Source organism: Salvia splendens, chromosome 3 (assembly GCF_004379255.2).
Source record: "Salvia splendens isolate huo1 chromosome 3, SspV2, whole genome shotgun sequence".
Classification (NCBI taxonomy): Eukaryota; Viridiplantae; Streptophyta; class Magnoliopsida; order Lamiales; family Lamiaceae; genus Salvia; species Salvia splendens.
Genome location: NC_056034.1, coordinates 3014212 through 3027517, shown reverse-complemented (window position 1 = coordinate 3027517; position 13306 = coordinate 3014212). Strand labels below are relative to the sequence as shown.

General features: G+C 39.7%; 2 protein-coding genes across 2 annotated transcripts; one reads left to right on the top strand and one right to left on the bottom strand.

Annotated features, from left to right (window-relative positions):
* Positions 1-3230, top strand: LOC121794376 (26S proteasome regulatory subunit 4 homolog A-like). Its single transcript, XM_042192509.1, has 6 exons — positions 1-578; positions 1136-1381; positions 1818-1987; positions 2055-2271; positions 2384-2524; positions 3003-3230. The coding sequence occupies exons 1-6, from the start codon at positions 102-104 to the stop codon at positions 3084-3086; spliced, it is 1335 nt and encodes a 444-aa protein (XP_042048443.1). The 5' UTR covers positions 1-101; the 3' UTR covers positions 3087-3230.
* Positions 3231-4125: 895 nt separating this feature from the next.
* LOC121793975 (glycine-rich protein 5-like) lies at positions 4126-4800 on the bottom strand. The gene has a single exon (XM_042191993.1). The coding sequence runs from the start codon at positions 4730-4732 to the stop codon at positions 4292-4294; it is 441 nt and encodes a 146-aa protein (XP_042047927.1). The 5' UTR covers positions 4733-4800; the 3' UTR covers positions 4126-4291.
* Between the last annotated feature and the right edge of the window lie 8506 nt (positions 4801-13306).

The window sequence follows — 13306 nt, the reverse complement described above, 5'->3', positions numbered from 1 at the left end:
ATTTATTTCTTGAACAATAAGAAAACTCTGTTATTCTCTCACTACTGCATATTTACCCGGAGAAATCCCCAAATCTCCAATCCCCAATCCCTAATTTCGCCATGGGTCAGGGTACTCCTGGAGGCCTCAATCGCCAGCTCCCAGGCGACCGCAAGAACGACGGCGACAAGAAGGAGAAGAAATTCGAGCCGGCTGCCCCGCCGGCTCGCGTTGGTCGCAAGCAGCGCAAGCAGAAGGGCCCAGAGGCGGCTGCACGGATTCCCGCGGTGACGCCTCTGACCAAGTGCAAGCTTCGGCTACTCAAGCTGGATAGAATCAAGGACTATCTGCTGATGGAGGAGGAGTTCGTCGCCAATCAGGAGCGGCTAAAGCCACAGGAGGAGAAGACGGAGGAGGATCGCTCCAAAGTTGACGACCTGCGGGGCACCCCAATGAGCGTTGGGAATTTGGAGGAGCTGATTGATGAGAGCCACGCCATCGTCTCGTCATCGGTCGGACCGGAGTATTATGTCAGTATATTGTCGTTCGTCGATAAGGATCAGCTGGAGCCCGGATGCGCCATTCTGATGCACAATAAGGTATATATCACTGCTTTCGTGATTAGGGTTTCTATTAAGTTAGGTTTTGAAGTGTTTGTATGAGTTTTCCTTGTGGAATTGGATATAAAAGTACTTCTAATGACATTGAGTTTGGATTTTGCAAATGCATGTAAAAGTTGATTGATCTGGCGTATGACATGGTAGGAGGGGAGCAGAGTGGAGCTGTAGCTAACTATAGGTTAAGTTGACATGCTATATCAGTTCTGTGAGACCTGAATAATTATTTATGTACTGTCAGTTGGAAGGATTTGTGTAGGTGTTTGAGTTGGAGAATAAATCCATTTAAAAACGTTAAGAGTAAATGGGCTTTCTAGATTCAGCTGAGGGATGATGTTTAGTTCTGGTTATTAGAGACATTCCATGTGTCATGTCTGACCAGAACACGAGGTAAACTTAATACTAAGTTGCACTAAAGCAAGAGCTGCAAAGTCTTCTGTTTAGAGAAATACCTCCTTGGAGAAGGTATCAATGGGGCTTGGATGGGAAGTTGGAGTTGCGTCTGCAGGTTCTTAATGAGTAAATCTCCCTTGTTGCAGGTTCTTTCTGTTGTTGGACTTCTTCAAGATGATGTGGACCCCATGGTATCTGTAATGAAGGTCGAGAAGGCTCCTTTGGAGTCATATGCTGATATTGGTGGGCTTGATGCCCAGATCCAGGAGATCAAAGAGGCAGTTGAGCTTCCATTAACACACCCTGAATTATATGAAGATATTGGTATTAAACCTCCAAAAGGTGTTATACTCTACGGAGAGCCTGGAACTGGGAAAACATTACTTGCAAAGGTGTGTGGCATCTAATTCTCAAGACACAATTGCTAATATTGATTATTATAACAGATTCTTCTGCATGTCTTGTTTGTTTTAAACAGTCCTGTTCGTTTTGCTTGTCAGTGATTTCTGCGAGAAACTAAAGAAGTATAGTGAAATCATCTTGGCTAATGCTCGCTCTGAAGCTGAAAATTCATTTTTTTATATTCATTTTTCAGTTGTAAGCATTATATGACTTTCTATCATTTGGTTGCTACAAGTGCTAGTCAATCAGCTGAAAGATACAAACATATAGAGGGCATTAGTATAGGAAGCTAATTGGAAGTAGTATATGACATCTCTAATGAGTTTTAAATCATCTTGGAAGGGTTTGTATCTTTGTGGGTACAGGAGCCTTATGACTTGAGTTTGGTCTGAATTTATACACCTCTATTTTTCGTTAAACCTTCAGGCTGTCGCGAACTCTACTTCTGCAACTTTCTTGCGTGTTGTTGGAAGTGAATTAATTCAAAAGTACCTGGGAGATGGCCCTAAGTTGGTGAGAGAACTCTTTAGAGTTGCTGATGACCTCTCACCGTCGATTGTGTTCATTGATGAAATTGATGCTGTTGGTACAAAAAGGTAATGTCCTAATTTTATTTCCCTGAAATAGGTAAAGCTTGTACTAATTGGAGAATTCTGGCCACAGGTATGATGCCCACTCAGGTGGTGAACGTGAAATTCAGAGGACTATGTTGGAATTGCTGAATCAGTTAGATGGTTTTGATTCAAGAGGAGATGTGAAAGTGATTCTGGCGACAAATAAAATTGAAAGTCTTGACCCTGCCTTGCTTAGGCCAGGTAGAATAGATCGAAAGATTGAATTCCCCTTACCAGATATCAAGACAAGAAGGCGGATTTTCCAGGTATTGATGGCATGCTTTGTTGCTTAAACTAAGTTTTTATGAGTTCACCCATTCCAACATACCTTATGAGTTGTGACCATTAAAACTTAATAAATGTTATACTGATTTTTAGATTCACACATCAAGGATGACATTATCTGATGATGTGAACCTGGAAGAGTTTGTTATGACAAAAGATGAGTTTTCTGGAGCTGATATCAAGGCCATATGCACAGAAGCTGGTTTACTTGCTTTGAGAGAACGTCGCATGAAGGTAACTCTTCAAGACTGTCACCATTTTGTTAGGGCTCTGGCGAAAACATAGGGATGAGAGGAAAGAATCCTATGGATTGGCTTTAACTCGAGTGATATGAATTATATCCTAAAATAATTCAGCTCATAGATAATTTATAAGTATATAGAATCAAGACTGAATGGACTAGTATAGCCCCTACTTTCTTTCAGAGACTGATGACGACACTTCATGTTTGAAATATTTGCTTGAGATTTTAAATTCATTTATACTTGAGAAACCCCCCACACAAGTTACTTGATTCAGTTTATCTCTCTGTAGCTCAAATTTATACTAGTACTATTATTTAGGAGCTGAAATTTCAATTGCTATATAGCAAAATTGGGGGAACTTGGGGGATTTCAAATTTATACATATTTTCTTTAGGTCAGTGCTTAATGTTGCTCTTGGTGTGTCTGTTGCATATGGGGTCTGATTTTTATAAACTTGTGATTGTCAGGTGACACATGCAGATTTCAAGAAGGCGAAGGACAAGGTGATGTTTAAGAAGAAAGAGGGCGTTCCTGAGGGGCTGTATATGTGATGAAAATCTAGTTGAGTTGGCGAATAGATGTGTATCGCTTGTTAAATCTGCAAGTTTATCGTTGACTGTTAGTTCTTTCAAAGTTTTATCGAAACTAAATATGACTGGTGAATGTTTACAATCGATATCAATGGCTTCCATATCTATAGCTTTCCAGAACAAAGAGTTTATTTGCTCATATGCCTGATGATTAGTGATGTCGTTTCTCATAATATGAAGAAGTCGTGCCCTACTGTTCAATTTCTTTGTAGTGTGATCATTCTGGTTGTACTGAGTCTGATATTCGAGCTTTGCAAAGTTTTAGTACTTATGATATATCCAATAATTCAAATGGTATAATGGACATTTAACAACCAACTTCTTACTCTAATTATTACTCCACTATTAGCTTTTTGAAAGGACTACGATATTCCCGCTGGAAGTTGGATATACCAAATTGAAACTAATACTATATTATTATCCATATTTAATCTCACTTACAAGATTAAATATGAATAATAATATAGTATTATTCAGAATTAGAAGCTATCATAATTAATGTGCAGACTATTTCTCACATAAACTGTCATTTATTTTTATTTGTCCCTTCCACAAATTTGTCACATTACATCAATTTTTTCTAAGTGGATTTCAAATTCCACCAACTCATTTTTCATTCATATCTTACTACTAGAATACAGTGTGTAAAAATATGTTCCATATTTCACAAAACTTTTCTACTCACTTGCAATTACATTTCTCAAATCTTGTGTCAAATCAAAACATGATAAATTTTATGGGACAGAGAATATATTAAATTTTGGACTTCAATCTTAATTTATTTTCCTCTCACAGTTTCACAGTCTCTCTGGTAACATAGAAGAGATTTTGTGCAGAACCCATTATTACACAGGAGGTTCATATTGGATTTGTGTGGGGTTCCTCTGATACTTTAGTTCTTTTACTATTTCTTAAATTTTTTTTCCTTTGTGTATGTAAATGAATAATGTATAAAATTGAAATAAATAAATGCAAACAGAAAAGGCTTGGTGCGACTTGGTGGTACGCAACAACTTTATATTATTAGTAATATTTGATGCATGCTAAGAACCTAAGCAAACCACACACATTCATAACCATAAACAGCAAAACAAGTAAACACAATTACATAAAACTCAACCCAACTTTGAAAATAATTAACTAGTACAAAAACAAAAAAAAATGCTTCAAGGGGAAGGGAATGCGCCACCAACTCCAGGGAGTCCACCACCACCAACGGCAGGGAAGCCGCCGCCACCAACGGTAGGGAAGCCGCCGCCAACGCCAGGGAAGCCAGCACCGTTGCCTCCGAAGCTGGTGACGCCGCCAGGGATAACACCGCCGACTCCAGCAAGGCCACCGTTAGGCGTGGTGCCGATAATGCCGCCCGCACCAACGCCGCCGGGTATGCCCGGTATGCCGTTGGCGCCGACCCCGCCGCCGACTCCGCCAAAAGGCATGCCGTTGTCGCCGACGCCGCTGAAGCTGCCGATTCCGCCGTAGCTGAGGTAGTTCTTCTGGTCGGCGAGGCCTGCTGCGGGCATAACCCTAGCAGCTGCAGCCTCGTGAGCTGCTACAGCTAGAGCAGCCACAGCCATCAAAGCAACAGCCCATGATGATTTCGCCATTCTCTCTCTTTTTGTTTCTATATATTTCTCTTTCTCAGTGATTTGTTGACACCTGAGAGAATGTGAGAGGGCTCCCATTTTAAAGAAAATGGGAGAGTGCAGTTGGGTGAATTGAATGCATGGAAATAAAGGCAGATTCCAAAGGCTGTTTTCCTGTGATAATGAATAGTAAATTCTGCAATGATGGTAGGGGGCACTTGTCCACTGCTCACTAAAAATACTACTCCATCCGTCCCGTCCCGCTTAAAATCACACGTTTTCCTTTTTAGTTTGTCCCGCAATTCCTTTTTTGGAAATTTTTTCTCTTCAATTAATACACTCAACTACTTTTTCTCGCTTCTATAAAAATATTCATCTTTCTTTCTCTCTTTATTTTAATACTTACACCCACATTTTTTCTTCCAATTACACACTTTAAACTCCTAAAATCCCGTGCCGAACGGAGACTCAAAGGGTTTTGAGTTATTTTCTTTGCTAAGTGAAAATAGGGAGTACTGTAAAATAAAAAAAGATAATAACATAGAGATATGTGTGTTTTTATTTTTAATAATATGTTAGTTTAGTTGAGGTAAATTAAAAAGGAAAGTCGGTGGTTCATTTCATTGGGACGAGAGGGGTAATGCAATATGGAATTCCAAAATGACAAGTCTATTTACTGCTTGCACATGATTTTGCTGCGGTAGCTTGTTTAATTGCCCTCACCTACAGGATAATGATCCATCAATTTTACGATTTAGGAGTAACTTATATTTACAAAAATAAATCTGCACATGATCATATGTTTTGGTCACATTTTCGGAGAGGGAAGTCTCTATCAAATTAAGTAGTCAAAGATTTCTTCATATAGCATGCACTATCATCGCAACGTACGTTCTCCAATTTACACAAAACGGGGCTTCGTTTCACGTTTCATCTCTTACTTACTTGTTAATTATCCTTGTACAAAGCCATATCTAATTATACACATTTGCTCAAGAATTGCATATATATGAACGACTATTGAATATAGATGTGGAGAGAGTGAAATTACAGTGCAGAAACAGGCCACCTGTCCCCCTCAACCACTCAACCAACTCAGTAAATTGGATTGGCAGAGAAGATAAGTTGCAAGAGAGAGAAAATCAAATTCAATTCCTACAATAAATCAAGTGCAGATGTTGCAATTCATCCACCACCGTTGGATTTCTATTCTTGTGTGGATCGGACGGCTGCAGTGAATCCATGGCGTCTCCAACCTCAAATTTAACAAGGTTTAATCGCAGTTGTTGTCGAGTATTCTGAATTTCGCTTTTAATGCGTAGAGCCTGCCATCGCTGGAAGTTGGTAAATCTAATTAATTCTCTTCAATTAAAACATACATGCATTTTCATATTGAACATTTTCATTGAACTAGCTACTCCTGTTTGCAATTGAATCAAACATGCAACAACTACTCCATATGATACATAGATCTACCTCATCCATCGGGTCTAATATGTTGTGGAGGTAAGTTTTCATACCCAAATTCAAAATTGATTGGCTGATTTTTAAATTCATTATTTGGGTTGGCGGATTTATTTTTAAAAGGAACCTAAAACCCTTTGATTTAGGTATCTTTAAAACATAAAAAAACCCTTTGATAGTGACCACAGCTATTCAATCCATTTTTTGAATATCATAAATCAATTTAATGCTCTTGTCACTGTTTTTAGTTCAATATTCATATCGCATACACATTGTAATATCATCATGTCTACGGCGGTCAACTTGTGCGGGTTGGGTCGTTATCGTGTCGACCCATTATTGACCCAATCCAACCCGAAATCATCGGGTTCTTATCGTGTCCCAACCCAACGGGTTCGTGTCAGATTCGTGCTTGTTATCGTGTACCCAAAAAAAAAAGTTAACCCTCTATTAATGATAGTCAGTTAACTTGACACGACACGATAATAACTAAAACATGATGTTATTATACGATTTAAACATGATATTACACGATAAAATAAAAAATTAAAATAATTATTTTCTAAATCAAATAATAAAATTAAAGTATAGTAATAGTAAATCTAAATATTAAAATTATATAATTAAAAAAATAATTTTTAATAAAATCCAAGCATAAAATTTTCTTAAAATTCATAAAAAATTATTTAATATTTATTTAATTAATAAAAAATAAAGTAGTAGTACTTTTTAATTAATTAAAAGTATAATATTTTTTAATCAACAAAAATAACTAAAATTAAAGTTTAATAATTTTGTAATTAATAAAAAGTAATTATTTTTTCCTTAATGTTATAACACTAACCCGACCCAAACACGACCCGACCCAACCCGTTAGGCCATCCACAATGGGGCGCCCTAAGGCGCGCCCTAAAGCCCGCCCTATGCACCACCACGTCAGCATTTTATCCTCCCGCCCTTCCACCTGCAGTGGGGCACCCTAAGCATTTTCTTCTATTTGAATATTTAAATAACTATAAAAATTGGGAAAAACCTTCATTTCATTTACAAAATTAATACATTACAATACGGATTACAAAAAAATACGCAAACTCAGTGACGGCGGTTACGGGCCCACACTTCTTCAATCATGTCATTCATGAGCTACGCATGGTCGTGTTGGTTGCGCATTGAGGCCTGTCTAGATAGAACCTCATTGAAGCCCATCGGTAATCCTCGAGCGGGGGGCGCGGTCGCCGTGCTGGAGGAGCTGGATGCAATTTCGTCATCGGTCCAATCGGTGATGCTCCCACCTTCATGTTCGACTATCATGTTGTGCAAGATTATGCACGCATACATGACATCGGCGAGGATTTCCTTGAACCAGAGACGCCCCGGCCCTTTCACTATTGCCCACCGTGATTGGAGCACACCAAATGCCTGCTCCATATCCTTGCGCGCCGCCTCCTGCTTTTGCGCAAAGAAAACTCTCTTATCACCAATTGGGCAGCTGATCGTCTTCAGAAAAACAGGCCACCGTGGGTATATGCCATCGGCCAAGTAGTACCCCATGTGGTATTGGCGCCTATTGGCAGTGAACTCGATGGCAGCGCCGTTGTATTGCTCGGTGAAGAGGGTGGATGAGTTGAGGACGTTGATATCGTTGTTCGACCCGGCTACACCAAAGTAAGCATGCCAGATCCAGAGCCGATAGTCAGCGACGGCTTCGAGGATCATCGTCGGGTGGCTGCCCTTGTATCCACTAGTAAATTGGTCTCTCCACGCAGCCGGACAATTCTTCCACTCCCAATGCATACAGTCGATGCTCCCTAGCATCCCAGGAAAGCCGTGCGCCGTCTCGTGCATTCTCATTAGGCCCTGATAATCTACAGCCGCCGGCTTTCGGAAATATGTGTCGCTGTAGGCCTCGACAACTCCCCTACAAAATCTCTTCAGGCACTCACGGCCTGTTGTATCCCCGACGTGGAGGTACTCGACTAACATGTCAGTGCTGGTGCCGTAGGCCAACTGCCGGAGTGTAACTGTGCACTTTTCCAATGGCGTAAGCCCGAGTCTGCCGATGCCATCTTCCTGATACTGGAAATATTCATCGCGTGACTGCAACGTCTGGACAATGCTGAGAAAAAGGTAACGAGACATTCTAAACCGACGGCGGAAAATAGTCGGGCCCCACCGTGGTTGCTCGGAAAAATAGTCTTCAAAAGACGTTCGTGAGCTGCGGCGTGATCGCGTCGGACAGACTTCCGACGTCGAATAGGCCTGGGGATCTGCTCCGCCGCCGCCGCCTCCTCGCATTGAATTATGGCTAAGCATTCCGCCATTGCGTCGTGCACGGCTGCATTTAAGGCTCGAGTCAAGGTCGGGCTACTGTCCTCCGAGGAACTCTGGTCGTCGTCGTGGTTCATTTTGGCTTGTGAGATTTGGAGAGATGTGAGAGATGAGAGAACTTATGCGAGAAATGTTCGTATGAAAAATGGAATGACAATCGAGGTTTAAATAGACAAATTTCGAATTAAAAATAAAAACAAAAACGTGTTGCATCGTCCGCGCCTCCCACAGTGGGCGGACGATGACGCGGACGATGCCCTATCGTCCGCGGACTAAGCGTCGGGCGCGGACGACGCATCGTCCGTCGTCCGCGGAGCCACAATGGCGGACGATAGCGCGCCCGATGCATCGGGTTCTTATTGGGTCGACACTATAAGGATCCAAATCCTAAACATGCGTTTTCGTGTCATGTTAACTTCGTGCGGATCCGTGTCGTATTATCGTGTCGTATAAAAAATTGTCAGCACTAATCATGTCTTTGAAAAAGGGAAATAAAATAAGTGACGACAAAGCACACTTAAATTGATAAGATGTTTCCCCTTTAATTGATAATTTGGGATAAAAGTCATATGTGCATTTATGTAGATCTAAAAAGTGGGATGTGATAAATGCAAATTATAAATATTGTACAACCTCCAAACTATGATCTGGGTCGTTAGAAAATATCAACAAATAATAAAATAATAGTAGCAACAAAAAATGTCAACACAATGTCAACAGTTGATGTTGTGTTGAAATTGTGTTGACATTTTTTGCTACTGTTATTTTGTAATCGATTGACATTTTTAACGGTCCAGATTATAATTTGAAGTTTGTACAATATTTACCGTTTGCATTTTATCACTACCCTCTAAAAAATAGTATAGTTTTATTCAACCTAGTACACTCACCACACAATGCTATTGAATAATAATGAGATACAAATATGATGTGAATTAAGATGAGATTTGTCTAAAATTAAAATAGTATTGTTTGATTGGTTAGGTTATATTAAGATAATTTTAGTAAAGTGTTTGATAAATAAGAATAATTATGTATATTCAGTTTTATTAAAAAAATGAATTGCATTTAAAACTAGTCAATTCTAATTTCAACTTGTTTATTTTATTATATAATATACTCTTATAGTACTCCCTCCGTCCTATTTTAGATATTTACCTTTCATTTTTAGTTTGTCCTACTCAAAATGTCCACTTTTTATATTTAGAAATAAATCTCTTTTTTCTCTCTTCTCATTAAAATATTCAATTACCATTTTCTCTCTACTTACTCCACTTAACAAATCCTTATAAAATTACGTGTCACTCAAGAGTGTGGACATCTTGAATGAGACGGAGGGAGTAGTATGCAACATGGAGTATAACAATTTTGTTCCATCTCAACTATGAGCGCAATTAAAAATTCTACTATATAAATCATGGTTAAAAAATAAAAAATAAAATAAATACTACTATGTTAGCATACTAACAAATTTATTTTAAAAATGAAATAGGTGACTCCATTACCAAGACTCCACCACCTTCCACTCATTTTCATCGATACAATGCAGTCCCACCACTAATTCTCCATTTTAAATTTCAATAATACAGTACTGTTATACGTACACAGATTCTTCATGAACACATTGGATTCCAAGATCACAACCCTCACCCCATTCTTCCATTTTTTTTTTGTTTGAAATGTCAGTTAGTATTAATTTAGGAGTAAAGGTCAAAAGTGGTCCTGAATATAGTCTCATTTTATGATTTTGGTCTTATATTTTATTTTTTGAATTTTTACATTCTGAACATTTCAACTCGGGTCACAATTGATCCTACACTAACAACTCCTTCAATTTTGAAACGGTTTTAACCCGATTTTGATGGTTTTAACAGTCTCATTCGGGTTAAAACCGTTTAAAAATCGGTCAAAATCAGGTTAAAACCGTTTAAAAATTGACGGAATTGTTAATGTAAGACCAATTGTGATCCGAGTTGAAATGTTCAGGATATAAAAAACTATTCAAATCTATTCAAAAGATAAAGTATAGGATCAAAATTATAAAATGGACATATGTTCAGGACCAATTTTGACATTTACTCTTAATTTAAATACAAAAGCTATTCAATGCGCAAATACTAAGGTGAAATTATGAATGAGTACTCGATTTCTAATCGATTTTTGCCTAATTTGTTCCGAAAATTCTAATTTTCATGAAAATGATTCTGATCTGATCCGAATTATCTGAAAATTCAAAATCTAAACATGAAATCCATAAAAAAAATATACTCCGTGATGCAGTACCAAAAAATCCGAAAATCTGAAAATCCAATACCAAAATCCAAAAATCTCGTACCAAATACCCTTAGAATTGTTTACATTAAAATTTTAAATATGTTTGGTTTACAGTGATATATTTTTATTTTACGTATAATTTATTTCAGATATTAAATATTCGATTCAAACATCCGAATTCTTTAAAAAATTTGATCCAGAACTCCAAAAAATCCGAGTTGAATTTCAAATTTCAGTTTGATTTGGATTTCAGATATTTTGCTAACCCTTAGATGAAATGCGAAAACTATTGTCATGTGACCCTCACTCTTACTTCTCCTTCCCCTTCTCCTAGGCTAGGCGCGCAGTTGCCAACGGAGGGGCAGATCTTGCTGCAACGATTATCAATATATGATGGAGTACGAACTAAACAAGCCCAATAGCAGGGACAGCTCGGCTAGCCCAAAGCCCAAGAAAGAGTTCAGTTCGGCCAAGAGTTCAGTTCGGTACAACCTAAGAGTTCGGCCCTAGCCTATAGCTCGGTAAAAGCCAACTAATCAAGCTCTGCTCTCAGGTCGGCATCAAACTCTACTCTCAGATCGGCAAAACCTGCTCGGCAATAATTCAGTAGTTCGGTCTCGGCATTCGACCGAACTAGGAGTTAGTGGACTCATGAAAGGCCTCCAAGACCTCCACTACACCCACGATCTATTTAGTGGTGTCAAGCAGTCATTAACTCATGCAGGATAGTGGACCCATGCAAGGTCGCCACGATCTCCACGACATCCACCACTTAATAAATGCTGCATGCCACGATCTTGGTTCAAAGTATAAATAGAACCTAGGTCAGATAGATAAAGGATCTTCTGTTAACTTCTGTAAAGCTCTCTAGAGAGAAAATAATTATATAGCAAGTCTGTGTTGTAAGCTGTAATTCGCAGATCAAGCAATACAAACCTGCCCCCATTTCTCCCCGTGGACGTAGATTTACCTCAGTAAATCGAACCACGTAAATCTTTGTGTTGATCTTCCTTTATTTTTACGAGCATTTCATCACCATCAAAAATTCGCCGACTCATCACTGGCGCCGTCTGTGGGAAACAGAGAACCAAATTTGTGATAAAGCGAGTTTTTGATCCTCCTCCACCAAAAAAATGCATTCCAGATCACGTAACACCCATAATTCTGTCCGTGACAACCGTGAGGAAGTAAGTCTAGCTCGCAGGTCTGAAAAACGGCCTCGGGAGACATCTACTTCCAGTTCTCACGAAGGAGCAAGCCACTCCAGGAGTCATCGCACAGAGTCTTCCCAGCAGCCCGATTTAAATGAGGTTGTCAAGCTGTTTTTGGCCGAAAAGCAGGAGGAGTTCTTAGCCTTCCTGCAAAAAAGCCAGCAGCCGGAGAAGAAAACGGGGGATTCTCCCTCTTCCTTCAGACATGAAAGTCACTACCGCAGTAGTGACGTGTCCTCCAGGAGAGAGAATCCTCACCCCCGACATGTTCTTCCTCGCCGAACTCCTTTTGAAAGAATTCAGAGGGCACCGGTACGAAGTAGATTGGGACCACGTCTCAATCCTGCTGAGACGCCACCCGCTCAGTTCGTACCATTGAACAAGTCAAGAGCGGAAATTTTCGAACTACATTCCGAAATGTTCGAAAAACCAAAACGGATGACGAAATCGGCCACACGCCGAAGTCGTGATGCATATTGCTCTTTCCATCAAACCCACGGTCACGATACCGAGGAGTGCCGAAATTTGGCTGCAGGTATTGATGTTCTTGTGAAAACAGGAACGCTAAAAAAATACCAAAGCAAGCAGCCGAAAAACAAAAAAACAAAAAGCAGAGAGGTACGAGCTGCTTTCCTCAGAATCCGAAAAGGCAACAGGATCCCGAAGACGATGACGAGCAACAATATGATGGAGTAATCCTGACCATTGATGCTTTCCCTGCCGGGAAGACTAAATCGTCCCTGAAGCCGTAATTCCGGTTGAGATCGGCATACCCAGTTTCCGAACTCTAAACTTCTTCTCAGCAGAACTGAATGAGGATGGACTGAGAGCCGAGCTAGATCTTGCCGAAGAAAGAATAGAACTGGCCTGCATAAAAGCAGCCAAGTACAAGGAGCAAGTAGCCCGGTATTACAACCAAAGGGTGAAGAAGCTGCAACTTCAAGTGGGAGATCTCATCTTGAGAAACAACGAAGTCAGCCGAGCAGAAAAGCTGGGCAAACTCTAACCCACCATCAAAAATTTCCATATCGGGTGTCAGAAGTCCTCGGCAAAGGGTCTTATAAATTGACTCTCAAGTCAGGAGAATAAACGCCCCGAGCATGGCATATTTCCAACCTCAAAAAGTTCCATTTGTAAGAGACAGTTCAGTCAGTCTTATGTGTTTTCTTTGTTTTTTTTACTTGTTCTTGTCTCTACGTGCGTTGTGTCTGTCTGTGTGAGTGTCGTCTCTTACAAATATAACTGAGGTATCTCGTTCTTCAAAGGCTGATCCCCTTTTTAGAACATACAAGCCAACGATTGTGTGTCAAAGCTTCTA